Raw genomic sequence first — 26794 nt, forward strand, 5'->3', positions numbered from 1 at the left:
GGCCAATTGGAAAATATGTAAATATCATTTAGTTCCCCCCAGCCAGCTTACAGTTTGCTAAGATTTCATAAAACTTCTGGTATTGCTGCCTGCGTGAGTTTGCTACAACTGCATAAAACTCATCAATTGAAGTATATTCATTCTCTCTCCCCCCCTCTCCCTCCCTCTCTCCTTCCCTCCCCCCTCTCTCTCAGATTCCAGCCTCTAATGTGAATAATGAATTCCAGAAAGCATTCTAATTGTTAACTTGTCAAAGCTCAAAGAAAATGGCATCAATAGAAATAGGAAAGCAAATAATTGAAGAGCCATCATCAGTGATGAATCAGAGGCTTTCCCGTGATAGCAAGCATTCCTCTGAAACTTGCCATGTGCAGCCATCTATACCCCACATGTAATTATGCAGAATCACAAGAGGCATCCAAAAATGTTTGGTGAAAAAACTTGTCCAAGTTCCCAAGGTCCCAATTTATCCAGTTCAAAAAACACTAGGAATAATTACTGGAATTAAGGAACCATTGTTGCATCTTGGTTGTGACAAGTCTAAGAGGCCTCTGGATATGTTATATCACTCAGATAATATGTTAACTGAAGTACTCTTTATTGGGACTAAGTCAGTCAACAAGACAAGACAGAGAAATAGATACACACCAACTCCCCCTTCCCCAATTTGTATATGTCTAGACCCTGTGCAGAAAAGAGTAACATCTGCATCAGAACTGGAGTAGAAGGCACTCATATCCATTCAGCATCATGCCCCTGGGAATCTGTCAGCTTCACTATATCACAAAACAAGTTCATGTATAAAGAGGAATTGCTATGCCATCTCGAAGCACTGTGATCCCTAATAGTTGTTAGAGCGAATAATATCATTGCTAAGATACTGTATATTAACTATTTGATAAAGAGAATTTCCCAGCAAGATGCCCAGAAATATTCACAGCAATCTCCCATTTTCATACCTGATATTCATATTCGGTGAAAGGCAAGAGTGTGTCATCTTTGAATGAAGTGGATGAACCATTATAAACAAGGCTGACATTGTGTTGATTGGGTACTGACTGTCTTCGATAAAGCTCATAATGTAAGATGTCTCCATTTGGGTGCTTTGGGCCAGTCCACACAATGGAAAGAACAGTCTGGAATCCATCAGGACTTGACTGGACATCTATGAAAGGAGCTGGCTGTATTTCAGGGGGTGCTTCAAGAGTTTGTGCGGATGACCATTCACTGTGAGTGCAGCCGAGAAGACCGCAAGCTTGTACTTGTACTTCGTACCTTTGCAAACACAAACCACAAATGAGGCAGTAGAATCTAGGCTTTGCACTACATATAAAGGTAACATAAAGTGCATATATGTTCCACAAGACTTAAGTTTGCAGATATTCAAACAAAGAAGAAATGCATTCCTTAAAAAGACTGGACTGTAATTTAATATCTTTTGGTGAATAAGAATCTAATCATATGAACTGAAAATATTGGGATACTTTCATCTGGACAGAAAATAACACAACACTAAATTTGTTAGATTGGCACAGGCTAGCTATAAAAGAAAAACAACCGGATTGACTAAGTAAATTTAGTCAACAATTCTTACAATGGACAAACAAATATGCATGCACCCCCCAGCTTTTTCATGGATGCAGTGAGCTAATCTTATGCCTTGAGAAATCAATTTAGGTTCTAAAATACAAGAATTCGCTCCTCATTTACTCATTACAGCATATGCTTACAACTTACCTTTGATAAGGTTTTAGTTCTGTTAAGTTGTAAGATCGTCTTCCAAAAGAATCATGGAATGAATCCAGATAAATCACTTTCTTTTGTGATTTAATAGGCTCCCGAAGAATGATAGTATAATTGATCAGGTTACCATTAATCTTTGCTGGAGGATCCCAAATAACCAAAATTGTCTGTGAGGTCCATGGATGCAACAGAGGTGGAGACATTCCAGATGGGGCAGAAGGATCAGTTCTTATCTTAGCTATTTGACTGGTGACACTCCCTTGGCTGTTGTTTGCAGTAACAGTATAGATGTATTCCATTCCAGGAGTTAACATAAAGTCTTTATAGTGTGTATCTAGACCTGAATAAACCAGCAATCCATTTCTCCTTAGCTCATAAATCTGGATTTTACCATTTGGATTATTGGGAGCTTTCCATGTAATTTCTAGAGATTCTGAATCTGTCACTAGTAACTTAGGGGGATCTAAGTTAAGAGGAGAGGCTTCCATTGTCCAAGCAGATTGGGATGCACTAGCAGTGCAGCCTCCATTGGTACAGGCAACCAATGTGATGTCATATTTAGCATAAGGTTGTAGATTCACTACTGTCTTGAATAAACTCTTTCCAACATATTGTTCTTCACCATTCAGCTTTAAAATGTACTTTACGATTTCACCATTTTGAATTTGGGGTGGTGACCAAGATACATTAATCTGGGTTGAATGTATACCTTCTAGAGTAGGAGGGCTGACTATTGCTGGAGGTGCCTCTAATGTCCGTATTCTGGAATGGTCACTAGAGCAGCACCCTTCCAGGGTGCAAGCAGTTATTACATAATTGTATTCTGTATACGGAAGCAAATCTTCATCAGTGTAATTGAAGGTTGAAGCATCAAAGCTAAAAGGATAGGGAACATCATTTCTTTGGAGCTTATATGACAGCAGAACACCATTGCTTTTTTCTGGGAGTGACCATGAAATCCACATTTTGCTGGGATTTTGAGGGATAAAAGTTAACATGGGAGCAGCCATGCCTTCTGGGGCAGCTTGGCTGGTTTTTGCAGCAGACCAAGGACTATCAGTGTAGCCTGCTGAATTCCAGGCACGTATTTTATATTCATATGTAGTCCATGGCTGCAAATGCTGAGCATGATATACAAATGCATTACTCCCAGTGTTATATTCTGTGAAAACAATGTCCTCTTCTTCTGTTGTGCTATTTTCCTCTGAAGCATTTTCTTTGGTGTGTCTGTGAATAACTTCATAGCGCATTATTTTTCCATTTGAATTAATTGGCTCAGACCAGCTCAGTTCAATGCTGGTTGCATTCACCGAATGGATCACGGGAGCCATTTGAGAAGCAGGAGGGGCTGCATCTGTCCAAATTTGCTGTGGCGAAGAGCGAGTGCAACCAGCTGCTGTACAAGCTTCAAGAAGGAGAGTGTACTCAGTGAAGGGCTCAAGACGTCTGAAGAGGAACTGACGAGACAAACCACTATATTCTAGATTATCATCATTGAAAATATTGTAAATCTGAAAGAAAATGTCCATACATTAGCAGCAAGACCATTAGTTGCCTCATCAGGCAACTTTTTAAACTACTACAACCTCCCAAATAGGTATAATAACTTTTCATAGGCTCCATTGGCAGCCCATCCCTGCTGCTCTTTGGATATTGTAAAAACAGGGGGTTCATTAAAGATCCAGTAGGAAAAATAAAAAGCATGAAGAAAGTATTCATTTTGATGCTTCGCCTACCCACCTCTCTTTTCTTTGGTAAAAAAGTTTTACTCTGCTCACTTTTGTGCACATGTTATATGCAGGCACCATTGAATCAGGGCTGTCTTAACAGCATTATGGGCCCAGGGCAAAGCAGTGTAGTGGGGCCCCCATGACAACTACTCACTGGAATAAAAATGTAAATGGTCAATAAAATTAAACATATTTGGATGTTGGAACATTAAAGACATGTTGTGCAGCAACAGCTAATCAATGTGATAAACATTTGAACAACACACGAGGCTTGAAAAATACAATAATACTCAGTAAGCCATACAGTTGCTGTATTTACTTGATACAAGGTGCATTGAAGGGTTAACATACATAGATTAGTATTGCCGCCCCCCTAGTATGGGAGCAATGGGCAAGTGCCCATAAGGCCCATGCGTTAAGACAGCCCTGCATTGAGTTAGTGTTAATTCCTGTAGGCTAATTCCTTCTTGTCAACACTTTTAGCTGTGGTTTGCCATTGTCTTTTTCCAAGGGCTGAGGGAGAGTGACTGACACCAAATCACCCAGGTAGCTTTGTGCCTAAGGCAGGGCTACAACTTGGGTTTTCCCATTCAAGGGCCAGTACCTTAAGTAGATTCAATAGGCTGAGAACGCTTGCATTTTATACTCAACATTATTTTAATGCTGAAAACTGAAGGACTCACTGAGGAAAATCAAGATGTACATATAGATCCAAAGTTAATGGGCTAAGCATTAGATTTGGATTATTTCTGAGGATACTGGAAAGCTCAGTGTTTGACCTTTTAGATGAATTGCTATCCTGTTGCTTGGAAGAAAGACATGAAAATGTCTTATATTGGCAGTACTGAAAAGCTCTAAGAAGGATCTACTTAGTTCAGTCTGATTTAATTATGGATGGATACATAGATTTTTAAACCAAGTCTTGATTTTTAAATGAGGAAAAGAGCTGGGGTTAAGGCTTTAAATGACCATTGCAAAGGACTGTGAAAAATCTCTAAGGTGCTAAAAGCAATCACATATTTTCAATATTTTTTTAAAAAGTATACTTTAACAGTGTCATCTTTATTTTAAAATGAAAGTCTCTAGTAAAAAGGGTAAAATAATACAATATCTCCTTCCTGATAAAGACCAGCAGAGGGGAGAAGGAAAAAAACACACACAGCAGAAAGTATCCTGGAGATGCTTCCTAGAACAAGGACATATTCACAGATGTTAGGCTAACATAAACTAACATAAGCTAACTAAAACTGGTAAGTCTTTAAATCCTACAGATGATTCTTTTATGTAAGTGTAATGATTGGAGGTCTGTGGAGATTCTCAATCATCCATGTCATGGTTATCTCAAAGGTGCTTTTTCAAAAGGCAACTGGACTTTCTTTATTTTTCCTTGAAGTCATTTTGCTTCTTATCAAGAAACTTCTCAATACATTTTAATATGAACATTTTGTCCTAGTACTCATCATTTGTTTGGTACTCAAAGCACAAGCTAGAACTTGTTAGTGTTGGCTGCTTTGTGATTCACTATTATTTCCTATAGGAAAAATTTGTTTGGTTCTCATCATTTTTGGTACTCATTGCAATTCTTGGCATCAATTAATGAGGAGTACCAAGGTGCCATTGTATGGCCTATCACTATATTATAAGTGAACTACAATTGAGAGAACTCATGAAGTTCTACATTAAAGGTTTGCAGTATTGCAAATTAAAACATTCATAATATACTAGAGCACTAATGACTTTTACATCACGACTTTCTCCACAATGTTTCTGTTCCACTTTGATGAACTAAGATTCAATTACCTTAATATTACCATTGGGTTTGGAAGGCTCTGGCCATCTGAGTAATAATGCCCTGCCATTCTCTTTCTTGTCCACTGTAAAGTTGCTTAGGCCACTTGGAGAAGCTTCCAGGGTGCGCACTGAAGTCCAAGGACTAGCAACTTGGCCAGCATTATTGACAGCAACAATATGAATGTAGTAGGTTGTATACGGTTTCAAACCAAACAAGTAAGTTTGATACATCTCTCCCTGTAGATAAAAGAGACAAACTTGTGATTTTGATGTGTGATTTGCCTGAAGATCAAGCATTTACAAAACAAAATATCCTACACTATCAACTAGACATATAAAAGAGTTTATGTGGAAGTAGTTTTTATAAGATTGATTACAATGTACTCTCATAAGCATGTACAGTAATATTGAATGGACTCCACTAATGTCTGTAGGTCTTGAGTCAAAAATGTACTTTTTGGTCATAAAATTATTCTGTTTTACTATTCTCTGCCACCATCATGCTACATAATTTTTCTCTTCTCCCATTACAGTCTATGCTTTCTGGGGCTTTTAAAAAAATATGAAGCAGTGTATCTTCATCATCAGTAACACCCTAAATTAAAATGTAAACATCTAAAAGCCGAATAAAAATGGTTTAAAATACTGTTCAACTCCACTGGGAGTCCTAAAGAATCAGGTTAGGGACAGATCATTGATCACTGACAAATGATATCGATCTATGTGGTTGCTAAGAATTAACACCAACTTGATGACACATTATCAGTCAATCAATTATTAGATTGATTTAAGTGACTTGGCTGAAGAAGAAGGTCTCACTGTCACTGCTTTCTTTTCTTCTTCCATCTTCACTGAAATTTTGTACTGCCTAAGGTTGGGTCAGAACTGGGATTCAGTACCCCTAACAGCTTCCCAAGCTTGGGATAGTCGATTAAGTATTTTAAGGGAGATTCGGGTTAATGTCAGTGTTCCAAATAACATCCAAAATTAAATCAGAGTCCCAAACAAAGTATTGCTCAAAGTTCCAATTTATTAAGAGAGTCATGTTGGCACATCTGTGAAAACATGAATCTGAAAGTTCGTGATCTTGCCCCCACACCCATAAATCCATCACATGGTCCAATCTTCCACTGCCACGCTGGCAGTTCCACCCATCCAGTTCCAGTCAGGCGCAGAGGTGCAAAGACAAAGGAGGACTTTGGATGCTAGAAAGGAATTTCATTTTGACAACATCACATTCTTCTCCTTACTATTCCCCCTCCCAATTCCCCACTAATGAAACAGCATAGTAAAATAAGAGAGAGTGTGGTCAAAGATCCAGAAAGGAATATGACTGCAGGCCTGATACTCACTTTCTTTTCAGATGGCAGACTAAATGGTACAGTTCACAAGGAAGTGAGAGAAGGCCTCTCCTGAGAGATGAACCTCTGAAACTCCAGGCCAGGAATGTGCATATTTGAAAACAAAGTGGGTAAGGATGCTTTGAATCCTGTATGGGTAGCCTCACTATACCTCTTTGCAGCTCCTTAAATGAAGTGTGCCTTTTCTAGGGTACATTTGGTAACTGCGTAGGCTCATGGAAATGCATGTTTGAGTTACTACTTGGGCACATTTAGCAAAGAGTCTCCTGACATTTTTAATGCCCATTCAAAACTGGCTTCAGAATCAACTGTAATTCTGGCACATTTCTACCGAAAGAAAACATCTCAACTCTCTCATAATATTTGCATTTAGAATTCTTTACACACCTTTCCTTTTGATGGTGATTAGATACATCCCCTTATGATTACTTCATTAAAAAAAGACTCAATTTCTTGGTTTTAGTTAAGTAGCTAAAAGCCACACTTCCAAGCTGCTAAATATTTAAATATCTGGTAAGCGGCAAGATGAAAAAATAATCTCTTTTTTTGCAGAAAAATAATCTTTTTTTAAATATTAAAAGTTACATAATAAATATTTAATAGTTATTTTCCCACAACAATGAGTTTCCATTTTAGATAAATATAACATAGCATTTGAATGTCCATTTTGAATATTAAAGCTCAAAACCCACCATGACTGATTACAAATATACTGTTCAATGACAATTATTTGTTACCCCTCCCATGTTGAAGAAGGTAAACTCCTATGAGAATAATAATGATGAATGCAAGGGGTTGCGGTGGCTAAATATGAATTTTTTGCTTTTCATACTTTGCAAAGATGAGTAAAACTTCCTCAGCTAATAGACTTAAATTTGCAAAAAGCACTCTATCAATCGGATGCAGATGTCAATGGACTTTTGTTTAAATTCATTCCATTCACATTTATTTAAAAGACCCATTAAGTTCGGTAAAGGTTAGAGAGAACTGTGCATTTCTCCTTTACTGCAATCCTAGAATGCTTCCGGGGAAGATTTTTCTAGTGAGATTTACAGATTTTATTTTTATTATACCTATGGACAGGATCCCAAAATTGCTCAATCTAAGATCTAGGGACAAGACTGCTCTTCTTTTGCTATTGCTCAATTTATTTTTATTTTCTTCAAAATTCACTGTACTGAAAATCGTGTAGGAGTTGTTGTTATTATAAACCAGGAAACTCAAATTAAAACCTAAAACAAAATTTATTTTTTCCAAGTGCTGCCTTTCCTTGTCTCTTTGGAGAAACAGTGCTGAAGCCACTTCTGATTTCCAATGAAGAGGAAAAAATGGAAATGCTGCAGGTCCCAAGCCTGTGGTCTAAAAACAATGAAAGGAAAATACAAGAGGCAAGTTTGAAATTAATTAGCAAAAGCAAGCTGGAAAATCTCCAGCTAGATCGTTAAACTACCAAAGAAAAACAAAGGTTTAAAAGTCCCATTGTGACTATATCTACTCAAAATGCTGAAATCTATTTAGCTTGTAATATATATATGTAAACCCTATTAAAATTCTTATATCTGTTTGTTTTTAACCTTCAGTTGGGCAAAACTGGAATGTATAGGGCAACAATTGAATCAATACTTAAAGAATGCCAGACTTATCATTCTGGTGAGAATGAAATTTGGGGAAATTGTAGTTGCTTCAGCACAATTGTGTCTTTTGACTATACTTCCCCAACTACTTTATACTGTGAGTTGCAAGGGAAATATTTGCATCTCAAAACTATATGTAGCCCACTATCTTCTGTCCACCAAATTCATTAGGTCCCACTGTCATTAGCAGGACAGTGAATAGAAAATGTGGAGATCCTTGGTGTGGGGAAGCAGAGTAAGTTGAGTGGTGTGACTGTTGCAGGTTTTCTGATATTGGCAGGAACATCTGGCTAATGATATTTATTATCTTTTTATCTCATTAAGATCTCTGCCTAGCAGTATCTCTCCAAAATGGCAAGGCTAACACTTGGGTTCATTCATTTTCTCCTGTCTTAGCTTCTTTATTGTAATCATACCCATTGAATAACTTCTATGTTGGTTTGGAAACACATTGGGATTGGGATGCACAGCTCAGGTCTCAGTTTAGGGGCTCAAGACCCCCACTCTTTGTTTCACACTTTACTTTGATGTTCTGTGACTGGGACTGAGGATGACTAAATAGATTGCAAGGCAACACTCAGAGGTGCTGAACTAAACATTTACTACTTGAAAATGGGTCTGGCAAAACTAAAATGCCTCTCTTTTTTCTGTAGCTCTCTGTGTCTATTGCATATCACTATGCCAGCTGTGTCTGCTCATTCTGCTAATATAGGTTGTCCACATTGGCCCATGGGATGCTGAGACATCATAATGGCAGGCTGAGCACCAAGTACCCAGATCACAATCACGTGACTGCATGGATGCTGCAACCAGCAGAAGTGCAACTACCATTCATACAGTGTTGTTGTAAGGTTTAACAGCCATGGAACAAGTGGTTGTTAAATGAGGACCTATATACCTAAGGCACAGTGCTGCAGTTTGTCAGTGATGACAGGTCCTTCAAAGAAACCAAACCTGCCAACAGCTATACCAATGCTTCTGACATCTCAAAGCCAGTGCTCTCCTTTCATATCTTTGCATCAAAAAGGCATTGCAGGAAAATCCTTGAGCATTTCAAACAGTACTTGGCAGGATTAATAGTTTCCAAAGGATCTATCAGATGTGATGTCTTCATCACACTGAGCCAAAAATGACTGTCTTCATTCTGGTGCCTCCTCATTATAGTTTGTATACAGGTTGTTTTTTTTAAAAAAAAAAAATCTAATGTTAATTTTAGTTTGGATCAAACTGCTGTGCCCTTGAATTGCGAACTCAAATCGAATAATTCTTTCTTCAAATCTTGAAGATGATTCAAATTAGAGGTGATTTGCATAGCAGTCACAGCAAGATTCTCAGTAATAGAGATTACAAATAACTAATAGACATGTAAAACAAAGTGCTACAATACTACAGGTTATTACATTTTCCATCTGACAGGTGACCTAGTTTTAAAAAGTCCTTTATGATCACTTAAAAACTCAGGGATCTGAACAGATTAAGAGAATAAAGAAATGAACTCAAACACACACACACACAAACATAAATACTTGGGGATATTTAGCTATATCTTTTCTCATAAAAAGCCCCAGAAGCATGTGTGCTTTAAAGAAAAACATATGCATATTGTCAATAGTAGCACCTGTTCAATTACAGTTTATTTCAGTATGGAGAATCCAGTTTAGTCCCCTAGATGGCAATACTATCAAACAGTTTTTATACCATGAGTACTTAATGATTAACAACCAGCGTTCAGTCATCCAACATACTCAAGGCAGCCATTAAAAAAATAACAAAAATGATTTCATTATAGATTCTTTTAATAAACATTTATGGCTTAGATCCTTGAAAGTGGAAGCATTCAAACTGCCATAGCCAAAGGGAACTTGTAGAACCCAATGCAAAATTATGGACTGTGGGTTAAAATACGGAGTTCAAATTGAAGTTCATGCTTGGCATAACAATCTGGCATCAGAAATTATGCTGGCACAAAACACTATTAAAATTAGCTTTACAATCGGATGCAGACCATATTAACAGTGTTTTATGAAAAGAGTTATCTATTAGGCTTCAGCAACTGAACTTTTAAAAGCCTACAATCTACAATTTGCATCTTAAGATTTAGTGGAGGAAATGGAATGAGCACATGAAGTTAAATGATTGTTTCTGATCAAAAATTAAGAACTTTGGTTACAGAACAACAGAAAAGTATACAGCATATGCCATATATAAAGCTCATGGTTCATTGTAGATATTTATGCATGTGAATATATGCTCATGAAATAAACATGTAATATAAAGAAGTTAATTTTAGAGAATGAACAATTGCCATTCTTTCTATAATAATCTAAAGAATATCTACATAACTTCAAGATAGCTTAGAAAAACTTTGTTGACTACTGGAGAGGTTAAAAAAGAGTCTCAAAATACACAGGGCGAGCTTAAACACAATGCAAGATGCATCAATCAGTTAATTGTGTTTCATTATATTTCTATAAGATGCAGATCATAATTTTGGAGACAAAGTTGGGATATACAGTAAATTCAGTAAATAATTAAATTACATAGTAAATTTATGATCACAATTAATACATCATTATATTTATTTAAAGAATAAAGGTTGTAGGATGGAGAGGGGGGGGGGTAGAAAAAGGACCACAATACACATATATCTTTTAGTCCCCATTTCAAAGTACTGGTGAGAACTGCTCTCTTGAAACTGCAATTTCTCCTGACAGAATTGCCAATAGCATCTGTGAGGAAAAGCACAGAGAAAAAGAACTGAACTCCTCTGTGAAGCAACTTGAATCTAAGACTCCTTGGGGAGCTGTCTTTACCCATCCTTTGAATTACTGAACTGGGAAAACTGAAGACCAGCAGAGACAGAGAGGCAGGCAGGAACTCCCTGTCTCTGAACTGAAAAAGATGAGGGGTGACCAAAGCAGAAGGCTGCCATATGAAAGATCTCAGATTGTCTTCAAAAAAGTTGTCTGTGAAGAGAGCCACTTTTCATAGGTCCTGATCAAAGTAGAGAGTTGTGATGTGATGGCACTCTGAGAACTTTCTAGTTGAAATCCCATATGGACTTGACCTGTGTTATCTACAAAGAGCAGCTCTGCGTACCATATTCCATGAATCTCTCAGCTCTTGGTGCTGTTTTGAAAACATGTATATTAAGTACAATTATGTCTTTAGTTCAGCCTGAATATTGTTATACACTTTTTTCAGTTTTACATTTAATCCTGACCTATCAACAGCTAGACTGTTCTTTCCTGATTTCTCAACTGCATGATGTTTTTATTTTCCTTGCAAAACTTATCTCACTGGCTTGTCACACAGTATATCTTTGGATTCCTAATTTTTATGTCCAATAACCATAATTATAATTTGCAGATAACTAGTTAATTAGGATGATACCAACTATAAAACCATTATTTATTATGATTGGACTTATCAGTTGTGATGGGCATAGTTTATTACTTCCTGTCTATATACAACATATGGATTTTCAATTCCTGATAGAAATAGGCAACTTGCAAATTCTCATTAAGTTCTGGACCATAAGCCCTCTAGAGCTTTGGTTGCGTTTGCTGTCCTTGTTAACTTGCCCACCTAAGTGGAACCCATCTATTTACTTTGGTCTCTTGCTTTCAAACTGTTGGGTCAGCAGGAGCTGGACCAAGTGACGAGAGATCATCTTGCCACATGGCAGCAACCAGGGTGAAGAGCTTTGGTGAAGCCTACAGTATAATGATTATATATTAGCCCTGTTTCCTGCATATTTGTTCAGCCCCTCCTGGCTTTGGTATTGAAAGTATTCTCTACTTGAAAGGACTTTAAGGTGTGGGGCTTCTACACTGAGTTAATTCTATGGTAATTAGCCTTTCAAGAATGAGGCCCTTCAGGATACTCTGATATCTATGTGGTCTCCAAACCTTTTAGGGACAGTCATCAGAAGTATGAGTATTAAGTCAAAAAAGAGAGTCAGTTTGGTGTAGTAGTTAAGGCATTGGGTTATAAACTAGAAGACCATGGATTCTAGTTCTGCCTTAAACACAAAACCATCTGGATGACCTTGGGTTAGTCACTTCCTTTCAGTTCCAGAAAACAGACAATAGCAAACTACTTCTGGAAAAAAAATACATATACCACACTCTGTCTTTCACACACTCTGATGCCACCAGGAGTCAGCTAAACACAAGGAGACATTTTTAATGTATTTTATTTCTATTGGCTATTTTTTGCTATCACCTTTCCTCATCAATTATGTTTCTTATCTTCTAAGCTCTAAAGAGACAGTCTTCACATAGGTTAAACCAAACAAAAGAGCCAAAAATGATTTCTCTGTCTTTAAACCAATATGCTTATTTTATGAGTAGATCTTTTACATCCTGATTCTGAGAAAAGCTTCTACAACCATATTCCACCTTAGATAGAGTCACTCCATAAATAGCATTTCCAAAATAAGGACAGCTTCAGTCACATCTTTTTCACTGGATCCAGTGTCAGTTTCTTCCAGTTTAAGGATGTATAAATCTGTAGCTATCCTACAGAGAATTAAACACTTCTAGGTCTCATCCTTTTCCCCTAAGCCAATTCAAAACTATCTATGGAGACATGTTTTCCTTCTATAACGATATTTGAATGAATTGCTATTTGCACAGTACAAACCTAAATGTGCCTAGTTAAATTTGAATCCAGCTGTGGGCAATAAAAGCTTATGCCCAATAAGATAGTAAGGCTGCAGTCTTCCTTGATGTAAGGAGAACCAGGCACTGTTGACTGTATCATTATTATTTTATTAAATCTATATGTTGCCCAATTCCTAACAACTCTGGGCAGCAAAGAACCATACACTTTCAACTCCAGTCTCCTTTTCCTTTATATATGCATGAAATGGTTTGGGTTTCTTAGAGATTATTCCCTTCTGCTTCTTTTTAAACAGTACTCATTAGATTTTATGGTGAAGGTAAAAACGCATGATACAATAAGACATTTTGTTTATTGCTATTGCAGAACCTGGCACTGATATGGGCTAAGCTGGACTGATTGGCCCAAAGTCACAGTTCCCTACCACATCTTGAGTCTCCCTGCTAATGGTCCAACACTTTTACTACTGTACAGTATAAATGCTGGCTGTGGAATTTTGGAAGTTGAAGTCCACACAAAAAGCAGCTTGAGAAATACTGCTTTTTATTATATAAAAACTCTCTTTTTATGACCTTCTAATTCCTTAATTCAGGGTAGAGTCAGGGTGACTGAATGGAGCTAGCATTTACTGGCTGGGTGCCCTTCCTGACACCATGTGGAATTCACAGCAGATATTTTTTCTTTGCGCCCTATCATCAGAGGGGGAAAAAGTCATATTTCATGTTGCATACATTCAAACTTCTATCAAAGATAGCTGGTTTCACTCACAAATCTCTCTGTCTGCTCCTAGCCACCACTCAAACAAATAATAATTTCCGTTATATACAGACAGAATACTTTGCTCTAAACTCCCGGTGGGAAGCATTTGGCTTAAGGGTTAATTTGCCATTTTTACTATTATCACCTTGCCCTTGCTCTTAATCAACTGCAAAAAGATCACACTTCCTCTAATGGGAAGAAGATACATCCTCCGTTGATAGAATAGGCATCAAATCAGCATCTCCAGAAAGCCGGGCATGGAGAGGTAATTGGAGTCTGCATGAAGCTGTTCAAAATCAGTTCATTGATTTCAGCTATTTGGAGCACAAGACGGGGATAGAGTGTTGCTATGGGCCTGCGCTTTGAGAAACAAGGTGGCCTCAGGAAATGTGTGACAACTCGTTAAGTATTAAAGTATCAGCACTCTAGTTGCCTCTTACTTTGGACTGCTTTAAAAAGTATCAGAAAGGACCTATGTTTCCATAGATTCCAAAGCAGTTTTTTCAAACAATATGGGAAACATGCCCAGCCATGTTTTTTGATGCATTTGAGACAATCTTGAATCCTGGTGATTGCCTGCTGTTTTTTGGCAAGATTTTTGGATGTGGTTTGCCATTGCCTTGTTCCTAGGGCTGAGTTAGAAAGATTATCAAACATAGTCTTTTCTCTGACTTTCTTTAATAACAAAAAAAAACAACAACCCGGTAACATTTAATTAATTCACTAATTAAGTTACTGGTTTGTATTTCTTAAAAGGAACAAGAAAATACAGAAATATGTCCAGAAGTAATGATTGTAAAGCAGGTTACTGAGGATGTAAAACAAAAACTTAAAACATTAAAGGCAAGATAAATGAATGTAATTTAGGCATGGTTTAATCTTAAAATATAATTTTAATTTCGTTTCAGAAAGAACTGAAGCCAAGAACACCTCAAAGATAAGAGAGGCATTTTCAAAACTACCCATTAAAATCTTGACAAGTTTGTATGCCCATCTGTGATTGCTTTGACTCCTTGAAATGGCCCAAAGGTGAAAACTGGGTCAAAATATTTATGCAGGTGAAAACATATAAAAAATTAGCATTGATCTATGTTTGTCAATAATGTTGTATGTGGGTAGGCTCTCTGCACCAATTTTTAAACTGCACAAAGTCACACAAGCTTGTTGTCTTTGAATTTGTTATGAGAAAACTATTGATCAGGTGGGATCCAGTCATTTCTACAACTATCACTCCGGAGTTCTGTTCTTACTACTTATCATATGCCTCACTATTATGTTTCTGGAGCCAAAAACACTTTAGCTGCTTTGAGAATGCAAATTTATCAGGAATAATAATTTCTAAAATTTGATATTATTATTTTAATACAAACACAAATGTAAAAAGTGCAGATGGCAATAAGCATTTCCACTTATGTAACCAAATAAATTGAATGCTTCTTTGAAGATGGAATATCACTGACAATAAACCATGTTTCTCTGAAAATACGTCATACCCCCAAAATAAGTGACAGTGAAGGGGGTGGGGGTGGCCAGCACAGGAGACTGCCCTTCCTTTCCCCGGTCACATCATGGCTGCTGGGTTCCTTAACTGCAGCCTGCAGATCAGCTGATCCAGCAAGGGCCAAGAGTTCTGTCTCTCCAGCTGCCAGGAGATATTTCCAGCACACTCTTGCTTGGCCCAGCCCTGCCCATGGCACCAGGCAACCTTGCAGCCGAGGGCCCCTCTGTTCTGAAGCTCACCTTGTGCCTATGGAGCAGGCATCGAGCATGTTTTGTGCTCCGCCAGGCCTGTAGCTCGGGTGTTGCTTAGACTGCTGCTATGATGAGGCGGAGAGCCATGCAGCCCATCAGAATTGGCTCCCCCCACTTCTACCCAGCTGCTGCTGCTTAAGAAAAGAACAGGAAAATGTGGAAGATTGTGGGAAACACTTGTCTACAATAAAAGCAAAGACCAGCCTGCCCGTTTCAAGCGATCAAATGTCTGTATGTGTGTGTGTGTGTGTGTGTGTGTGTGTGAGAGAGAGAGAGAGAGAGAGAGAGAGAGAGAGAGAGAGAGAGAGAGAGAGAGAGAGAGAGAGAGAGAGAGAGAGAGAAAGAGAAATGATGGAGGGCAGTAACAAGAATCACAGGCATGCTGTTTGAAAGAGTTTATTTTCTGCCATTTCTGTTCTCTTCTCCACCCACCTGCCTGCCCACTGCACCTGAGCCTGCTGGACACTGTCCGTAACAAACCAAGCAGAAAGGCTTCGGAACAGTACCCTTCTAGCACCTGCTAGACAAAAGTGAAGATGAAGTAGGTGGGGGCCATGTGGGGCTCCACCAATGGATTCCCCGCCTCCTCCCTGCTCAGAGGCGGCTCATACATGAGGTGTGAGTATGTGTTGAGTTTGGCATTTCACCTTCTGGCCTTTTGCAAACTTTTGGCTGTACGTAACAAAAGCAGCAGAAGCAGCAGAAGCCTTTCTTTCTCTCCCCCAAACTATATCAGAAACAAATATTTGTGAGATTCATCATACCGCCGCCGCAGCCTCTTGAAGCAGGACACTGAAAGGCTTGTTGTGGCTTTGCGTACATGAATGACAGCACTGCTGCGAGCTTCGGCATACTGGCACAGCTGGCATCCTACCACACACTAATGTGGGTTGGGGGTGGGGAGTTCATTGGAGGAGCCCCACGTGGCCCCCGCCTGCTTCAGCTTTATTTTTGCCAGGGGAGTAAGTGCTAGAAGGGCGCTGTCCCGAAGCCTCCCCACTGCGTGATATGGGGCAGACAATGTCCGGCAGGCCCAGGTGCAGTGGACGGGCAGGTGGGTGGAGCAGAGAAGAGAAATGGCAGCGAGGAAACCCTTTCAAACAGCATTTTCTACAATTCTTGTTACTCCCCTCCATAGTTTCTCTTTCTCACTCTCATTCTCTCTCGTACACACACAGACATTTGATTTCTGGAAAGGGACAAGCTGGGCTTTGCTTCTATCGTAAGCATGCGCTTCCCACAATCTTCCACCATCGCCTGTCCTTTTCTCAAGCAGCAGCAGGGTAGAGGCGGGGTGGGGGAGCTGATTCCAATGGTCCAAATGGCTTTCTGCCTCATCGTAGCAGCAGCCTAAGCAACACCCAAGCTCCAGGTCTGGGAGAGCCCAAACTGTGCTCACCCCCTGCTCCATAGGCACAAAGTGAGCTGTGGAACAGAGTGGCCCTTGGCTGCAAGGTTGCCTGGCGCAATGCTGAGGCTAGCAAGAGTGCATTAGAAATATCTCCAGACACCTGGAGAGACAGAACTCCCGGCCCTCACTGGATCAGCTGATCTATGGGCCATGGTTAAGGGGCCCAGCAGCCATGAAGTGACTGTGCTTGCCTCCTCCTGCACCTAAAAAAAGAGACCTTCCCGGAAATAAGCCCAAGTGTTTATTTTCAAGCCTAAAAGGAAATAAAATCCGGTCTTATTTTGGGGAAAACATGGGTATGCACACAAACACACAAAACTATTATTTTTATGCAGGTGTAAAAATGGATCATTACATTAATCAAAGAAACATAGAACAGATTTTTTTTCAATGCAGGTAGTAATTCTAGCTTTGTTCCTTTTGCTATACAGCTGTATGGTTCCTTAATAATTTAAAGCTACTGATCAAAAGAATTAAAATCCAATTTTACCAAGACATTTGAAATATTTTAACAGTAACCATTTCCCCTATTTGCATTTAGGAGCACAGAGAGAACAAGCCCCTCATGCATTCTCGAGAACATAAGGAGGGGAAGCATATGTAGCTTATTGGAAATGAATGAAGGACATACAGGGGCACCCCTTAATAGCTGCACTTGGCATCAGTTAAAACAACGAAGCTAGTATTTGATCACACCCTAAAAGTAGACATTACTTACTGTGACTGTGAATTGTATTTTCTTTCCCTGACACCCCTTGACAGCTGGGGATTTGCAGCAGTCCCAACAAGAATGCGAACTGCCTGCCTTGACTTGAAAACAAAGCCCCATAAAAGAGCAGCATTTTACAAGTTAGCACTTGGCATTCAGTTGGTTTTTCAGGGAGCAGGGGCCTTTTAAATGATCAACTCCTTCATCCCAGTTTTGCAGGCTAAATATGACAGTACCTTTTTCCTTGATGCCAGTGTTGGTCTGCTTCTCCAGACTATTAGAATTATGTTTTGCTTTTCTTTGAAATTCTGAATGTGCACAATTCCATTTGAAAACCATTTCCTCCAAAGACATCTTTTACACGCTGCTTTAAAAATGCCCCACCAACACACTTCACTCAGGAAAAAGCAATGGGATTTTGCCCTTACTAATTCACATTAACCATGCACTTCAAAACATGGATCTCATCTTGAGACATCACAAAAACAAAACAAGACAAGACATCTCTAGAGATAGAGAGAATATGGAGAGAATACAGGGAAACCGTTTGCATTTCAAAAGGAATTTACTTAAGAATATTTCTGAGCTTGAAAGGACTGTCATAGAAGCAGGGGTGGGATTCAGCCGGTTTGGACCTGTTCAGGTGAACAGGTAGTTCCGGTGAGCAGTTGGATCTGCCCACCTGCCCCTGCCCTTTCCTCTCCTATATTTCCCTGTTTTTTAGCTCAACTGATTCATGTGACTCAGTGGATTGCTGTGTGTCAGCTGTTTTACTCACTGGCGCTGACATAGAAGGTAAGTTTTTAAGGTTAAAATGGGTGGTTTTTGAATGCTGCACATGCGTGCAAAGCACGTCTTAGGTGCATGTGTGTGCAAAGTGCACATGCACGTGCTCATCAAACCAGTTGTTAAATCAATTGTATCCCACCACTGCACAGAAGCCAATTTTCTTGGCAAGCCTGACAATATTGAGACTTTGCCATTAACGCCTGTTAAATACAGATATCAGGGCCATCAAATTCCCACTAAATCCTCTCCTTTCCCATCCTAGGAAAGCCACAACTGCAAGGCACTGAAAACACTTTGAAGCAGCAAAGCAGCTTTTCTTGTCAGTGAAGATAACTGGTCTCATGTGAAATAAAGCTCAATGCTATTCATGTTTTGGTTTTCATCCCTCTAAAGATATCTGAGTTGATTTGTGAAGTTTTGCTAATCGACTAATTAGTTTTTCATGTATTCATTTTCTAGCAAAACAACATAGCAAAAGAAAGAGGGACAGGAACATTTAAATTGCGATGTTGCAATAGAAATAAGCATTTCTTCCTATATGATGAAGTAGGAGCCAATGTATTTATTTATTAATTAGATGTATAGCTTACATTTCCTTTCTGAATTGCAGTAATGTTTCCTCCACTCCCCCCCCCCCCATTTCTAACAATCTTGTGAGGTTGTCTGGGAGAAAATTACTGGTTTAAAATTACTCACTTAAGTTTTAATTGTGAGGGTGGACTAGAACATGGATTTTCTCTGTCCTAGTCTAGTCCTGCGACTACTACATAACCTTGCTTCTCATTAGGATGAGTAAAACTAATCTGGCATATCTGCTGTCCTATTTACTAATGTGCCCTCTTCTATAAAGTTTGTCCCATTTGAAATAACAGATTACTGTGCCATTCCTTAAATTCATGATTAACTCTTATTGGAGGACAATTCTATTCATGTCTGGTTAAAATAATTCTGTTTAGTAGAAGTAACAAAATATAATTTACCTCATGCATTTTATGATACAAAATATTGATAATACCTTCTGATCACATTTAGGATTTAAGTTATAAATTATAACTTCCTATAGGTAAATTCCAGATGGATTATTAATGCCGCTGGAAAAGAATCTTTTCTTCTGCTTGATTAAAAAAAAACAACTTTGCATTAACAGTGCTCTTGTTTTGACTTTTCTCCGAATGTTTAGAAAAGGAATAATTTTATTTGTTTACCACTATGCAGACAAAGATAATAATGGAAAACAAAAAGAGCCAGTTTGGGGTAGTGGTTAAGGTCTAGCCGAGAAACCTAGAGACTGTGAGTTCTTGTCCCGCTTTAGGCATGAAAGCCACTTGGGTGAATTTTGGCCAGTCCCTTTCTCTTAGCTCAACCAACCTCACAAGGTTGTTGTTGTAGGGAAAATAAGATGAGGAAGGAATATTGTGTATGTTCCCTGCCTTGAGTTATTTATAAAAACTAAGAATGGTGGGATAAAAAAATTTGAAATAAAAACTAAGCACCTCTTCTGGCAATATTGTTTTCTAAATGAACCTTCCTTTGGAATCTTCTAGATCAATTATGATTTACAAAATGTTGCATATTGGATACAATCCACAGTAATCCTTGAAATGGACACTTAGAATCTTTCCTTTCCTTTCCTTCCCTCCCCTCCTCTCCCCCTCCTCTCTTCTCTCCCCTCCCCTTTCCTAGATCATTCTAAATGGAACCTCTCTACAGCTACTAAGATCCTACAGATGAACTAATGTAGAATTATAAACAAGGAAAAGTAGAGGCAAAATCTAGAATACACATGGTGACCTTTTCTATACAGACCTTTGACTATTGCTTCCATGTAAATTTGCATAATGAATGCTTTTGCTTTTGCTTTTTTTTAAAAAAAATCATTGAGTAACATGGTAAGCAACAATAACTATGGATTGGAACTGATCCAAAATTTGAAAGAGCTCTTGACACTATGGAGTTTTTCAAGATGCTCCAATCCCATACATGTGCTTTTGTATGCTAGGTTGCCTACCATTATGTTTATGTAATTCTGACAGTGTTCTTAATGACACACTAACAGATTGTAAAACACGCTGCTGGCATTTACTTGTTTTTTATATTTTTAAAACAATGTCCTTCATGTAACAGTAGTTAAGCGCGGCAGAAGGACATCATTAGAGCCATGGTTAAACTGTAATTTACACCATTAGGAAGGCAGGAGCAATTTTTATTGCCTGGCAATTTTCTTGCTGAAATATTTGGACCATATGGCTCAATTTGTGTAATAACCTTAATTTCAGCACCCTTCAGGTCTGCATTCATCTCCTACGGAATGGTAAAATGCGGTTTAGCAGAAAAGGCAACTGTCTATACTTAGAGAGTTGAGATTAATAACATGTCACGTCCTGTTTTTGGTGAAGGAATTCGAACAGCCGCCAGATGGTATCTCTGCAAATAACTGTCAGGGGTCTTGATCTAATCAATACAACGTATTAATACATCTCCCTTCACTCTTCCTCAAGGGGCTAGTGCTCAACATCTGGAAAGATTGGGGGGATCGCCAAGTAGAAGGCTGAGTCTTTTCAGAATCAAACTGAGCCCAATTAATTTTTCATGTATACTTGATAACTATTTCATAATGAGATATGTGTCTTGACGGATTTAGGGCTGGCAGTATGGGCTGCACGGGTTTCCTATCCCCATTCAGTCCACTTACAGAAACCAACCCATTAATCAAGCTATCTGGCATAAAACTGAAATCTCAGCTCAGCAAGAGATCAATAACTATCCTTACACACACACTCACAGAGAGAGAGAGAGAAAGGAGGAGGAGGGGTGTGTGTGAAGGAAAAACACACTTGTGGGCAAAGTTATCAGCCATGACTTTAGTAATTGTTGTAGCAAAAAAATAAACCTTGCAAGCTGTAATTACTGAATAGGAACAATATACAGGAAAATTCATTACGTGGTTCCTGTCAAAAACCACCTTTTAGGCTTTTAAATATATAATGTAATGTGACTTTTTAGAAACACAAGGCACCTGGCTGATGTTCAGTGAGATTATTTTAATTGCCATGACTAACTTTTATACAATCCACCTGATTTAGACAGCCATTTTCAAACAGCTGTGACAATTGCCAAATAGAAGATGATGCCCATAACAAATAGCTAGACAGGAAGAGATCCACGCAAGGTTTCATTTGCTTTGGGAGGGGGGGATTGCTCTCCACAGCCGGGAAGCAGAGGAAACAGAGGGTGCTATGTAGAATAAGGCCACTGACACAATAATAACAATATAAAGAGTGGAAGTGGTCAATAAGGGTGTGATTTTCCAGTCTGAATGATTTTGACCCAGAATTCGTGCTCCATGTCTTACTGTGCCAATGTGGTATTCATCCAAATGTGCCCAGGAAGAGCTAGATTTAAAACACCATGAGAAGTATAGAAGATTCTAATGAAGATGTTGCCACCATTTTATCTAGAGGGCAATTGTTGCAACAGGGCAGTCCCAACGAGGGACAGTGACAGTGATTCATGTCCTTATCACTTCATGCTTACATGCTTAGGCTTACTGCAATGAGCTTCACATGAGGCTGCCTCTGAAAATGACTTGAAAGTTGCAGTTGGTTCAGGACACAGTAGCCTAGTTGCTAATAGGGAGGGCTTATATTCAGAAGCATTAGAGTAACAACTTCACGTGCTGCATTATTTACTGATCTGTATTAGTTGTTGCTCTAATTACTTTTTGTAAGGTTTTAAAAATCTTAACAATATTTTTACCTTATTTTTATTTTTTTAATTTTACAATGTAAGAAGAACAGTATTCCAATGAATATCTACGCTGAATCTGGGCTGCCTTTGCAATATTTTGTGAATGATGCTTCTATTTTTTTGGGTTGTTTGTTTATGGTTGCTAGTTTTACTTTTACTTTGATGATATTGTAAACAGTGCTGAATCTTTTGAGGTATGGTGATGGATAAATGTTTGAATAAAAAGAAGAAATGGTAACCTGTCCCCTAAAACTTGGGCAAGTTCAAAATATTTTAAGTAAAATATAAGTATTGTAAATAAAAGCATGTTTTGCAATAAAAGAAAACCAATCATAGAATGTAATAACAACACCCAATATCGCTATTAACTTATTCATCTGGTTTTAAAATGGAGGTCTTGCTTTTTGGTAAAAATGGGCATAGCAGAGCAATCTTGAGGCAGTGCCTTCCAAAGGTTTGGGAGCAACCTACTCCTGCACCCTGCAAAATGAGGACATAATTCCTGGTAACCAAACTGGCTTATATTGAGATAGATGATTCTTCATTCAGTCCCAAGTTTAGGATTCTCAGGATTAAAACCTACATTTTACCCTGTGCCAGGAAAACAACTGAAATGTTTTGCAACACAGGAATAATATTCCTCTGTATCAGTGGTGGGTTTAAATTTATTTTACTACTAGTTTTCTCGTACACACATGCACAGAAGGGTCCTAGCAGCATGAGCCGAGGTGGCGCAGTGGTTAGGGTGCAGTACTGAAGGCCACTACAGCTGACTGTTATCTGCAGTTCAGCGGTTCTAATCTCACTGGCTCAAGGTTAACTCAGCCTTCCATCCTTCCGAGGTAGGTGAAATGAGGACCCAGACTGTGGGGGCAATATGCTGACTCTGTAAACCGCTTAGAGAGGGCTGAAAGCCCTATGAAGTGGTATATAAGTCTTAACTGCTATTGCTATTGCTATAGATGTGCGAAGCCTCACGCCACCGCCACAACTGGTTCAACCGTCAGAAACCCATCTCTGCTTTGCATTATACACTAAAAAATAGCTCAGCTCCTCCATTTGGTCCAGGTAAAATTTTAAGGTATTCCTGAAAGATGGCTGCAGGTAGTGTATATTGCAATAGTGGCATCAGCATTTGCTTTACTTGCTAAGAGACTTTGAAATGTTAAAGGAGTCACATCCAGTGGTGGTCTCCTGCTGGTACACACCAGTTCAGAGAACCAGTTGCTGGAAGAAATCTTTCCCCACTAATCCTGCAGGTAACACAGGAAGGAAAGATTCCAGTGTGCCTGTATTTCTAGCCTAATCTTCCTTGCTGCCCCTGCTGCTTTAAGTGTTTTCAGAAACTGCCTCTAACAGCCTTAATGGTGCTTGGTAGTAGCCCAAACTTACTGTCTGTAGCTGAACTTCTCTGGAGTTTCCCCTCCACACCCAGTTTTTTTTGTGTGGTACTTTTATTCCTGGGGCTTGAACAGCTATCTACAGAAGGGTTGGCATAGTCATAGAAGAAATGGCTGAGAGAAGGATGCAAGCTTGGCATTCTGTCTGATTTTTTTACTGCCTTTCTGAAGGCATGTGATTTTTCCTTAAATCTGGATTATTACCTTAGGATATCTTGTTAGGTGAGTGAGACCAGCTGGTATCTTTAAGTGGTGCAAATGATTCAGTGGTGGGATTCAAATAATTTAACAACCGCTTCTTTGCCCTAATGATTTCTTCCAACAACCAGTTCACCAAACTGCTTAGAAAGTTACCAACTGGTTCTCCCGAAGTGGTGCGAACTGGCTGAATCCCACCACTGAAATGATTGCTTCTCCTGGGTACTTTGTCAGTTCATTGAGCACAGGAGTTTCCTTTTCTATGGGGATTCTTCGGTCATCCAGGTCATGGTTGTCCCAGAGGTGCTTTTTTCTTGGTTTCCAGAAAGTCAAGTTGCTTCTTGAAAAAGCACCTTTGGGACAGGAGTCTCTTGCATTGCTTCAGAGTGACCAAGCTACATGTTTGCTCACTGATAATAAGTGGATCCTCCTTCCAATTTGTTATAGTTTGCTCTTACTATAATATGGCATAGTAACACGGCACCAATTGTAGAAAGCACCCACCCCTCTCCTAGAAGCATGAAATATCTTTAGAAATATTAAAAAGGAAAAATGTATTTCCCTGGATGAGAAATAGAGAAACATGTTTTCTTAGAGGGAGAAAGCAGCCCCTACCTTCCTTAATAGCCCACAGAAGATGTCAGCACTTAAGAGATAAAGAGATAGATAGCTATATTCATAGGCAAAAATTCCCTTCAGCAAGGTCTGAACATAGGCAGAATGGGATTAGCCTTCACTCAAGATGTTCATTTGTTAATTTGTCTCATCAGCTCCACATTTTTTAGCCCAAATATGCCCATCCACTTTCTGGAGAGCTTAAATGACCTGCTAAAAGGTTTCACAGAGCTTAAATGACCTGCTAAAAGGTTTCACTTTATGAGCAACAATAACTTGACTGCTGATAGTTATCCTTGTGTTTTAACTATTTTAATTCCTCAATGTGCTCTGGCAACCTGCCTGATTTGTAACTCCGGGTCGCAGGTATTGCTGAGGAAAAGGAAGGTATTCAGACAGAATGGTTTAGGTTTCCTTGACAACTGTGACTCATTGATCTCCAGTGTGTATTTCCCCCATTTATAATCTAATGACTGGTATTTAGGGCACCTTTTTGCAAGCAAAGAAGCTTTTTGTATTTTTGTACAGGTAATCCTTGATTTAACAATAGTTCATTTAGTGACCATTCAAAATTGCAATGGCACTCAAAAAAGTGACATGACCGTTTTTCGCTTTTAAGACTGTTGCACCATCCCCTGGTCATGAGAGAGGCGGGTGAGGTGAAGCACCCCTCATCATAAGTGACACCAAGTTGGCCATACCCATCCAGCCAGTCATTAGGGCAGAGAACCAGTTGTTAAAAAATTTGCAGCCCCACCACTGGTCACAGCAGAGAAATATTTTTTCTGCAACTAAAGAATGAGGAATTATTGCCAAGACCACTAATTTAGAAATAGTGGCAACTGATACAAAAGGGATAAGTGTGCAAATATATTTTTGGCCACTACCTCAACCTAAGAACCCAGAAATAGTTTGTGGTCAAGGAACACTTACTATCTGCAATATATACCATTACCAAGTAACAATAGAATCTTATATCCTGAATCTTTTATTTCTTTTGAAAGATGTAATGTAACAATAGTCAAAAAGAATTCTTTTTGATAACTTTGTATCTTAAAATTGAATTCAAATAATATGAATAATCTGGGAAGCATGTGTAGGAAGGGAGCATTTCATAGGATCAAGAAAATAAATGCCTATCTATATAAGAATTTGTTCTCCCTACCATTAGTCAAGTTAAAATAAAATAAAATAAATTAAATAGAAATTTTATCCATTTAAACCTTGCAGTATTGTTGTAATATTATTCTAGGCTTCAGGAGTTCACAGTTGTTTGGCCCAATCCAGTCTGGGAACACTGGAGAAGTTATCACCCATCAAGGTAATTACTTTCAAGTTGAAATAATTACTCCATCAATGTTAATGGTCTTTCAACTTCAATAAAGCACTCACCTGCCGATAATCACCGCTAACCTCTTGCTCTCTTGCAATTCCCTCTCTATTTAGCTAGTTATATTGCAGCCGTTAGAGTGGTCACTTGTCCTGAACAGCTGCTGAATTTCACTTTGCTTGGCTGTGAACCATAAAAATATTAGTCATCTGTGTATGATTTCCTCACAACCCACAAGCCCTTGCAGAGCGAAGGATACAATATTCTAACTTGAAGAGGGCATGTCTGGGGCAGCCATCTTGTTTCTGCTGGTAGCTATTTTCTCTGATAACAGCACAGCAATTCAATTAACATCTGTCCCCTTACTGCCACTTGCAGCTTTTGGTGTTTGCTAAGTGACACATGGCCTAAATTAGTGCTATAGAGTTCTGAAGCAGAATATTAATTTGTGTTCAAAAACATTTCCATAACTTTGTTGTAAAATAGGCTATTGCACAATATGCACAGTCCAGTTTCCTATTTTTAGTAACTCATTGGTGATAACATAGATACATGTATCAATCATCATTTAAACTGCCATAAGGATTTTATAAGTTAATAAAGATGATAATAAATTCATTATACAGAATAATAGAGTTGGAAGGGACCTTGGGGGTCTTATAGTCCAACCCCTACATCACAATATGTCAGATGCTATATTACATCTATGCTTTCTATATATATTTACTGAAAAGTAAGCATCATTGAGTACAAGAGGGTTTACTTTAAATAAATATGCCAAAGGTCACACTGTGTTCACTTTACTACCCAAACTATCTATTTATTGCTGCAGAAAGAGCATTTCATTATATGTGATGAATGTGCAAGAGAAATATAGAGGGATATGTATGAACTAATGAAGTAAGAGAAATGAATGAAAATATATTGCATAAAGCAAGGGAGGAAAAGAGAGCTTATACCAACTCAACAAATAGAGAAAAATGGGGAATCTCTCTGCAAGGCAGGGGTGGGATTTAGCTGGTTTGGGCGAACCGGATGTTAATTGTAATGTGGTTCATCATGCCAGGTAAGTGCAGGTACTGTGCAGAGCAGTGGTGGGATTCAAATAATTTAACAACGGTTCTCTGCCCTAATGACTATCTGGGTAGGTGGGGCATGGTGGTCATGTGACTGGGTGGGCGTGGCCAACTCAAGGTCAC

At 38.7% G+C, this 26794-nt stretch overlaps 1 protein-coding gene across 1 annotated transcript in view; it reads right to left on the reverse strand.

The window, feature by feature from the left end:
* Positions 1-26794, reverse strand: part of USH2A (usherin) — a 461429-nt gene that overhangs the window by 28751 nt on the left and 405884 nt on the right. Inside the window, exons 58-60 of the mRNA XM_087718552.1 lie at positions 5274-5501; positions 1738-3254; positions 960-1275 (exon numbers count right to left, since the gene is read on the reverse strand). Coding sequence (XP_087574678.1) covers positions 960-1275; positions 1738-3254; positions 5274-5501 — 2061 coding nt within the window. The remainder of the gene's footprint in view (positions 1-959; positions 1276-1737; positions 3255-5273; positions 5502-26794) is intronic.

Source organism: Thamnophis sirtalis, unplaced genomic scaffold, assembly GCF_051295495.1.
Source record: "Thamnophis sirtalis isolate CommonGarterSnake01/CBP01778 unplaced genomic scaffold, rThaSir2_p1.2 scaffold_6, whole genome shotgun sequence".
Classification (NCBI taxonomy): Eukaryota; Metazoa; Chordata; class Lepidosauria; order Squamata; family Natricidae; genus Thamnophis; species Thamnophis sirtalis.